The sequence below is a fragment of the Microtus oregoni genome, unplaced genomic scaffold (assembly GCF_018167655.1).
Source record: "Microtus oregoni isolate MIOR12 unplaced genomic scaffold, Mior012 000012F_ref0000307, whole genome shotgun sequence".
In the NCBI taxonomy this organism is placed as follows: domain Eukaryota; kingdom Metazoa; phylum Chordata; class Mammalia; order Rodentia; family Cricetidae; genus Microtus; species Microtus oregoni.
In genome coordinates this window covers 47,743,784-47,753,150 of record NW_024543071.1, presented here as the reverse complement: position 1 = coordinate 47,753,150, position 9,367 = coordinate 47,743,784, and the positions used below count along the sequence as shown (strand labels likewise).

Here is a 9,367-nt window from a genome sequence, read left to right as displayed (position 1 = left end):
TGAGGACCAGGTGCCCCATCTTCCCACACATTTGCTCATTGGGGACTGTGCTCAGTGGGGCGTCCCTCTAACAAACAACTTGTTCTTGTCCTCATAAAAGACGGCGCTTTCTTCTGGCTGCCTGGCTGGAGGGAGAGCCAGCCTTTGCCATCAGCTCTCAACCTGTGCTTGCATCTAGCTGCCCATCCATCACAGAGCCCTTTCCATCTCTGGCATTTTCCTGGCCTACCCCTATATATTTCTCCCTTCTGAGGCTCTCAGTGGGACCCCCAAAGTCCTGCTTTAATCTGTGCTCCTGTTTTAGAGAGGTAATTCAGTAACTGGTCCCTCATTCCACCTGCCCTCTGCCCCTCCCCTGGAGCCCACCTCCACCCTGACCTGACTGGTCACTATCCTAGACAGCACGAGCTGAGGGGCTTATCTCAACAGGGCAGGAAACACTGATGCATCTTGTTTGTGGAGCCACTGTGACTCAGATGCTCCAACCAGTCCCCTGGCTCCAAATCTGGCCCTGAACCCTCTACCCAGACACACCCCAGCTCAATACCTTTGCCCAGCACCACCCTGTCCCACAATAACTGCAATACTGTGCTGATTCAGTGTTCTTTATTTCCTTAGGAAAGTAACTTGGGGGGGTGGTTGGGGAGCATAGGGAAAGCAGCTTGTCCCATCACGACAAACCTGGGCAGAAGGAACAAAGACAAGGTCTGAGGGGGGCCCTAGGGTGATTGTGAACACTCTCCAGAAGAAACAAAGGCCGTCCTGACTCCCATCCCTCAAAGTCTAACTCAACCCAGGGCTTGGGAAAGAAGCTGGACAGTGAGGCCTTCCCCTGGGGAGTGGGCAGGAGGGTATCCTGTCCCCTTACCCCTCAAGACTCAGCTGGTAGCCGTGTAGCGGTTGCTATGAGGAGTGTCTCGATAGAAGAGGTCAATCGAAGTCAAGGTTCTGTAGGAAGAAAGGAAGCTGCTAGAAGGATGGGTGACCAGGCTTATGACCTCTGCCTCCTTCCCTGAGATCCCAAGAGCACGCAAGGCCCAGACAAGGGCAACCAAACCACAGACAATCTCTGCCTGCCACCTGGACCAGCCCTTCCTGTCCAAGTGGAGGTTTTGAAGAACTGAGCAGCGGGACAGGAGGGGCAGGCTCACAGTTCATTTATCTTTAAATCCATCTTCCACAGCCCCCCGACACCATGGAGGAAGGGAGACATGCAGAGGAAGGAGCCAGGAAAAGAATCTGGGCAGGTAGGAGGCCAGGAATCAGAATCTAGAATCAAGACCAGCCAGAGGAAACGGCCTCACAGGCACAACAGGTAGGGGATAGGGCTGAGCCAGCCTGGAGGAGGCTGCCAAGTGAGAAAAGGGTACAGAGGCAGAGCTGTGGGGCATGCTACCTTCCCACATGAGGGTGCAGCTGCCGCAGGGTCTCTGTGGGGTTCGGAGTGGTGTCCATTCGGGTAATAGATTCGTTGAGGGCATAGCCTCCTGTTTTCTGGGGCTGGATGCCACCTCGAGTCCAGCCTTCTCGGTCCAGTCCCTTGGGGATGTTCTCGAAGTACCTAAGGTAGTGCGTAGGTCCTTGATCACCGCTCACTTCTTTCTGAGGCCTGTCCCACCCTTCACTGCCAACAGATCTTGGGCCTTGGACCTCTCCAGTCCCCTCGCCTCTGTCCATGTCTCTCCTCTGCCTGTCGTGCCTGAGCCTTTGTCCACCAAGGACATTCTCACTCAGAAAGCCTGTCCCCATTCCTGGAGCCGAGCTCCTCTGCTTCATTCCAGAGTTGAGACAGGTGTGGAGAGCAAAGGACGGGATCTGTGGCCTTCCCATCTGTGGCCCTGCCAGAAGCCAGGGAGGAACCTGCCCACCAGTCTCCCCTAAGCCTCTGACTCCCCTCCTTCAGCCAAGAGAACTGAACCCTAGGCCAGGTTGTGAGACACAAAATGAGGAAGACTTGGCCCCCACCCTTGGCTTCTGAAGACGAATGCCAGGATGCTGCTGATAGGTCCATTTGGAAATCAGAGATTTCAACCCCTCGGAGCTTTGGGAAACCCAGCAAGAAACAGAGTGCCTGACACCTGGCAAGAATTCCTGACAGGTAACGGGGGCAGATGTAGGGACTTGCAGAAAGGCTATAGCCTGAGGGGGGGGGCCTACTGGGGCCTCAAAAACTGAGTGGTCATCTAAAGAGGGACAGATCTTTGTCTCCCAACACCCAAAGTGCTCCCCTTTCCCCCATCACCCTTATGGGAAGGAGAGAAGTTACTGAGCTCCCAAGCTGAAGCCCAAGGGTAATTTAGCTCAGAAAGCACCAAAGGCTCTTCCAGCTCAGACCTCTATTGCTGGCTGGTCCTCAGTCAGAGAACTTCGCAATCTAGACTCCAATGCCATCTTCTTAAAGCAACCCCCTGTCCCGGCTTCCTGTTCCTCCTCTCCACTAACCACATCACCGATGTGATCATGCCAACCAGGGCCTAGGCCAGCATCTGCCCTCAGTCAGGACTCTGAAAACAGGAAGTACCCCAGAACAGGAGCAGGACAAGGGAAACCTGACAAGCCAGAGGAACCTGGAATACTCAGGTGTCGGAGGGCCGTTGTGTGTGAGAGGAGTGCGGGGAGGAAACCCGGCTTTCCCAGCTCTAGGATTCTATCCCCCAAAAGCACTTCCTTTTGGAGTGAGCTAATAAAGATGTAATTCCAGCACTTGGGAGGCAAAAACAGGAGTTCTTGCCACAAGCTCTAGGCCAGCCTTGTCTACAGTGAAAGTTCCAGGCCAATCAAGGCCACATAGCAAGACTGTCTCAAAAAAACAAAGGAGGACTGGAAAGATGGTTCCAAGGTTAAGAGCACTGCCTGTTCTTTCAGAGGTCCTGAGTTCAACTCCCAGCAACTACGTGGTGGCTCACAACCATTGACAATGAGGTCTGGTGCCCTCTTCTGGTGTGCAGGCATGCATGCGGGTAGAACACTGTATAATATTAAATAAATAAATCTTTTTAAAATATACTACTTCCTTTTTGTTGCTCCTAGATGCCCTCGCCACCTGACCCTGGCCTCTGAAGGCCCCTGCACCCATGGCTTTTGGATTGCCTTCCCCTGGAAGCCTCCTGCAGGCCTGAGTCCCAGCTCCTAGCTCACCTGCTGAGGAAGCACTGAGCTGACCGGCATCGGATGGAGGCAATGCCTTAGAGACTGATGTTTTGGCTGCTGAGACTCCTGCATTCGCCTACTCTTCCCGAGCCCAGCAGTCTGGTCCTAGTATCTTGTTCTGCCTGTCTGTGTGAGAGCTCCCCTTAAGTTGCTAGAACCTGTATCTCCTGAGCAAGGAGCCCCCATGAAGCTTAATGTCACCCTGGGGACAGCTTTCTAACTAGTGACTAATGGGCCTGGGGTGTGACTGTCCTGGCTCTCCTCAGGTGGGGACAGCAGAGAGCTGTGTGCCTTACGCTGCTGTCCAGAGTTTCTGCCACAGGACAGCTGGCCTCATAACAGCCCATCGCTGCCTGCTTCCCTTTGCTTTCAATTTCCACATGCCCCCTAAAGACCACTCTCCCTGTGAAGGGCTGGCACGCGATGTTCAGCTGACGGTCTGTGTGGGGAAGACTTTAGTGTGGGTCTTGGTTCTCCGTCCAGAGGTTGTGACCTCGTGACTTGCTCTGCCTCATCTGCAGTCTGTCAAACAGATCTCAGCTCTTAGCCTGGAAGGGAGCCTTACCCTTGGTTGTAGGTAGTCAGGTACCGTTGGTCTCTGTCCGATTCATAGGAGCTCCGGACGTAGCTGGGGTTGTTAATAGTGAACCCTGTGGGCTCCTGCAAGAGATGGAGACAGGGGGATGGTCAGGACTCAGGAGCATAGTTAGGGGCAGGGATGGGTGTGGCACTGTTACCTTGTTCCCCACAGACTCCCTGCCGAGCAGGGCAACGTTTGTCTGTTGCATCCGCTGGGGCGGCTGGTAGGACCTGTGGCTCATGCTGGCAGGCTGTGGGCTTGGAGCAGGCATCTGTAGGGAGCAGAGCCACAGACAAGATGGGAGGCTGGGTGGCTGGCTGAGTTCATACGGTGGAGGAAGGACGGGCAGGGTGCTTCCACCCCTGCCAAATCATTCTGTGTTTCAAAACACGCCACTCCGCCCAGGCCCCCACTTTACACTCCATTCGAGACACCCTTCACCCACCTCTCCAGATATTCTGCCTGTCCCCATTCTTCCCTGCTGGGCCCCTGTCACTCACTCTGGGGTTCAAGATCCTTTCATTCACTCGGCTGTATCCTGTGTCCCGATCAGAGCCTCTGGACAGCACAGGGAGAAACTCACTTCCCTGAAGGGAGCAGAGCATCTGTGGGTACCATCCCTTCGCAATTCTAAGCCGGATGTAATTGTCCTCCTCACAGGCAGCCCTGGACCCCCAAGAGCACAGAGCTTACCTGAGGGTGACTTATAGGGAGGAAGTCCGACTTGGTGATGCTCCGTCCTGGGTGGGGGACCTGGGGAGGGGTGCACACTGGGAGATCAGCTTAACCTTCCTTGTCCTTCCTGGCTCCCACACTCTGACTCCAGCCCCCACTGTGTCAAGAATGCAGAAGGGTTCTGTACAGACAACTGAGGAACAGGTAGAGTTTCAGTGGAATGACCAACCCCAAGGTCCTGAATGGGAGCCAGAAGGGAAGTGACCTTGGCCTCACCTCTTGGACCTATTTGGACCTCAGTATTCTCATCTATAAAGTGGGATTCTGAACCACGGTCCATGTCTTCCACTCCATACGTGACTGGAGGCCTTTGTGTCAGGAGTTTAAAACGTAACCACAGCCCCTCCCCCAGAATTGGGAATTTCAATGCTTCTGAGACTACACTTACGGGGTCCCCAGGATATGCCTGTGAGGGCGGCTGGAAGGGATTCTTGGTTGACTCTTCAGTGAAGCCAGTCTCTTCTTTGGAACCAATCGTCTTCTTGAGCAAGAGATCTGCAATAGGCAGAGTTGTCTGAGCTTTGTGGGGCCGCCTCAGTGTCCCAGCAGGAAAGGGATAGGTTCCAGGGTCCAGGCCAGGAAAAGAGAAGGAAATGGGCACTGACAGGCCAGGAGTAGCTGTGGGCAGGCCCTACAGACTCTGCTACAGCAGCAGGCCAGAGCTCTGAAATCAGGACATGGTTCCCTCAAGCCACCAATATGTCTGTCCTTCTTTCTCCCCTGGTGGCTTTTGAGAACTGTACTAGCTCTAATCCCCCTGGAGTCTTCCCTAGGGGTTGGAGAAGGAAGGCCAAGCTGAGAAGGCCTACCTGAATGGTTTGGAGCTTCCTTGATATACTTGGAATTGTACTCGGAAGCCATGAAGCGTGGACCCTGGAACATACAAGGTGGGGCAATAGGGACACACACAGTGGCCAGGATGGAGGGCAGACATTCCATGGCGGTAGTGGTAGCTCTTTGGGTGTGTGACCTCCCAGTGGGCCTGGGAGGAGGAGACTAGCACAACACTCTGATATGATACCCGTCTGATATGCCTGAGGAGGAGGCATGGCAGTGTCCTGAATGCCTCCATGAAAACTCCAAGTCACACACCATGCTGAGTTCCTGGAAATGACCCCGAGGAACTCAGACAGAAGCAAGGGGGTCATGGTGAAGTGGGAAAAGCTGATGGAAGAAAATACATATAAGCTGGGGCACATGGGACAGGGCAGGGTATGGTGGCCACTTTGATACAGTTCGGTAACTACCAAATTGAAAATGCCTTGCTCTTTGCAATGTTCCTCAGGACCGGAGCCCACGTGCCGTAGCTCCCTGAAAGAGTAATCACAGGGCCAGCCTCTGCAGGGGGAGGAGGCTGGTGTGGCCCCCCACTCCTTCCCATTCCGGCCCACTCACATAGTGCGAGTTCTCCCACTCCACAGAGCCCTTGCCCTGCTGCTGGTGGAGCAGGGGAACCTCCTTGGGCTCCAGTCCTGTGATGGTCTGAGGTCCATGATCCTGGGTATCGAAATGGACCTTCTTAACCTGGAGGAGGGAACACAAGTGGTTATCCTGCGGGTGTAGAAATGTCAATCACTTTCTAACCTCCATTTCTACAGAGCACCTTCATGGCAGTCTGTGTGGTTCGATTACCATGAAGGCAGTGGGCTCTCCTGGATCAGAGTTTGCAACAGCTTGCTCTGAGTGACTCTCATGGGGACTCTGGGTCCTCAAGCTGCTATAGGCACACAACTCCTTGCTGGACCCCTCAACCAGAGACTCCTGCCTTGTGGCCTTTGCATTGATATACTGCTTGGAGCACATATCCCTTTGATAGCTTTGGCTAGAGGAATGCTTGCATCTCTTGAATCCTGCCCAGTGTCTCCATGGGAACCTCTTTCCCATCTTGGGTGTGTACTTCATCTCTCCTCCCATGATGCATTTTCCTCTGCTCTTACCCCTTCTGGTTTTTTAAATTTTATTTTAATCTTAAAAGATTTATTAGTGGGGCTGGAGAGGTCCTGAGTTCAATTCCCAGCAACCACACGGTGGCTCACAACCATCTGTAATGAGATCTGGCGCCCTCTTCTCGTGTGTCGGCTTACAAGATTTGTTAGTATTTTCTGTGCCTGTGCTTGTGTATATTGCATGTAGACCACAGAGGCCAGATGAGGGCATCAGATACCCCAGGACTGGAGTTCCGGACAGTTATGAGTCTCCTGATGTGGGTGCTGGGGACTGAACTCAGCATCCTCTAGAAGAGCAGTGCACACTCAATCTCTGAGTCTTATCTCCATCATCATTATTAGCATTGAGATTCGGTCTCGTGTGGTCCAGGCTGGCCTCAAATTTGATATGTAGCTAAGGATATGCCTCCATCTCCCCAGTGCTGGGATTCCAGGTAAACGGCACTAGGCCTGATTTTTGAAGTGCCAGGGGATGGAACCCAGAGCCTCATGAGTGTTAGGCAAGCACCAAACCCACGAACCTACAGCCTAAGCACACTCCCTCCAAACTTAAAATGTGTTCAGAACAGATTGGTTGGACGAATGAATACCTGTCCTCATGACCACGGTGGTGACTTGAATGATGCTAATAACGACGACAGAAGCAAAGCAGATGGGGGTGCTGACAGTGAGGGAGAGGCAGTGAGAGCGGTGGCAATGAGTTTGAACATATGGATAGGATACTGGTCTCTGTGAGGCTAGAGTAGAGGTGAGGGTGTGGAGGGGCAGTGGGGATAGCATGTGAAGATAAGATCACACTGGGGGTGGTCCCTCACCCTAGACTTCGTCATCTCGGGTTTGTGCAATGGTTGGAGGTGCTGCTCCTGCTTGCTAGAAAGAACCCCCCTCCCCACCTTCCTGCACACATCCTGGGGTTCACTCCTTCCCCGCACAGGCCCTGCACTGACCTCCTTGGAAAGTGGTCCAGTATTGAGCTTCTCTCGCCCATAGCCAGAGGTGGTCTGGTACAGGTTCCAGGGCATGGGGTGTTTGCCATCAGGCACTTCTAGGGGACAGTAGCTCTGACTGGTCACAGACTTGGAAGTGTCACGAATCTGTTCCCTAAGGGGTAGGAGGAAGCAAGAGCTAGGACCTCTGGTGCCATCTGCCTTTGTTCTGGGGCTGAGGACTGCATGACTCATTCCCAGAAGCTTCCATCTCTCCCATCTCTCTCCCAAGCATTTCAACTGGGCAGCGAGCCCAGAGCCACTGAGGCCTTGCCTTGGAGCCTGGGGCAAATGACATCTCTGACAGCTAAGATTCAGCAGGACGGAGGTGGGAGGAAAGGGGTAATGGAAACTGTACCCTATGGCTGGATTGTCCAGGGTATCCAGATGGGGTTGGTAGGAGACCAGAGGCCGATAGTTGGATTTGTAGCCTGTACCTACATGGCTCCCCATTCGGGGCTTGAACTCCTCCCGACCTGCCAGGGGGCAAGACCAAGACAGGACCAAAGGTCATCAGAAGGGGAGGAGTGGCTTCCAGGCCGGATCAGCGTCCCCTAGGACCCACCAAGCTGGGGGAATACCCAACATCCCAGGTGATGGGAGCTGAGTAGGCCTGACACTTCAGAGGACAATGAGGACAGGAAACAAATTCAATGGCGTGGGGATACAAGAACCATGTGGCAGACTCACTGCGGTGACAGGATGAGGGAGGGGGCGGCTAGACAAGGCCAGCTTGACAGCACGAGTTTTGGGGTTCAGGGAATAACAGGCCAGCTCAGTGTGGCAGGTCACTGGTAGGATTGGCCTAGAAACTGTGCTGCTCCTGGCCTCTCTTCCCACCCGGGGTCCAGAAGGTAGCTCCCACAGAGGGGGTCCTCACCATAGGCTGTGCAGTAGCTGGTAGCATAAAACTTCAGAGGGTCAGAGCAGCCCCCCGAACTCATTTTCACATAAGGAGAGACAACCCCGAGAGGGAGTTTTCCCATCATGGTGCTGTGGGGCAGAGCCCCGCGGGCCTGAGAAGAAACCATGAGGCCCTCAGGAGTCCTGATCCCAGGCTCCAACCCCAGAAGGATGCTGACCCCAAGCCAAAGGAAGAGTCAACCCATCTTCCGCTCACACTGGCTTATCGCATACCAGCTTTCAAAAACCCCCATTTTAGAGCCAAGAAACTTGGGTGCCAAAGCTCTTAAGAAGAGGCAGGAGCCCGGGGTTCAGACCTGGGGTATCTGAATCCCAGTGCTCTGGTCTGACACCCCCACACACACAATGTGTGTTTTAGGGAGTCCATGACCAGATGACTGCCTACCTGGTAATTTCTCTCCTGTGAGGCACCCCCATCTCTTACTCAATTCCTTCTCCAATCCCCTCCCTCTGGAAGTTCCCTGTGCTCTCCTGGGACCCTAGACAGTAGGCCCCACCCTCACCTGCCCTCTGCAGTTGGCTCTGAGGTCGGCAGAGGCCACAGGAGGCAGGAGCTGCTCAAGAGAAGCCGGCCCTCCTGAGGTGGAGATGGCCAAGCTAGAAGAAACAGAGTGTTGCTTAGCAACCAGCACCTAGCAACAGCGTCCCAAGTCTCTGAAGCCCTTCTCAAACCATGGCCCAGTGAGGGGCTGACCTGTCCAGGAGAGGAGCGCCAGGCATGGCACAGACTTCTTTCTTCCTCATGGCTCTGGCCCCAGCTGCCTGCACAAGACCATGTCTTAACTGACAGAAAATAAAAGCTAACTCTGGACAATTGCTCCCATTTATAGAGTACCCACTTCTCACCAGACACTTTACATCCTTTATCTCCATCCTCCTCCCGGCTCTTCCAGGTAGCTATTATTATCTTCTCTTTGCTGGGGAACAAGAGGTTTAGACAAGCAGAGCAGCTCGGCCAGCCAGAGGTCTCAAAATAAAAAAAAAAAAAAATTAACCCAGTTAAGATTCCACGTGGGTGGACCCAGATCACACTCCTATGCCTCTTG

The 9,367-nt window shown here is 53.8% G+C and overlaps 1 protein-coding gene across 1 annotated transcript; it reads right to left on the bottom strand.

The window, feature by feature from the left end:
• Positions 1-878: 878 nt before the first annotated feature.
• On the bottom strand, positions 879-9,050 carry Ppp1r32 (protein phosphatase 1 regulatory subunit 32). The gene is made up of 14 exons (XM_041662183.1): positions 9,016-9,050; positions 8,825-8,918; positions 8,278-8,413; positions 7,756-7,873; positions 7,359-7,512; positions 5,861-5,989; positions 5,275-5,338; positions 4,854-4,960; positions 4,424-4,483; positions 4,231-4,317; positions 3,888-4,001; positions 3,716-3,810; positions 1,397-1,561; positions 879-948 (listed from the first exon to the last, which is right to left on the bottom strand). The coding sequence occupies exons 1-14, from the start codon at positions 9,039-9,041 to the stop codon at positions 879-881; spliced, it is 1,419 nt and encodes a 472-aa protein (XP_041518117.1). The 5' UTR covers positions 9,042-9,050.
• Between the last annotated feature and the right edge of the window lie 317 nt (positions 9,051-9,367).

Bases quoted from the DNA above. Each gene is read 5' to 3' on its own strand.
- Ppp1r32 (XM_041662183.1), bottom strand. From the start codon at position 9,041: ATGCCTGGCGCTCCTCTCCTGGACAG. The intron at 8,919-9,015 runs GTCAGCCCCTCA...TGTTTCTTCTAG, and splicing joins GGCGCTCCTCTCCTGGACAG to CTTGGCCATCTCCACCTCAG. The intron at 5,990-7,358 runs GTCAGTGCAGGG...TCCCTCCTCCAG, and splicing joins CTGGACCACTTTCCAAGGAG to GTTAAGAAGGTCCATTTCGA.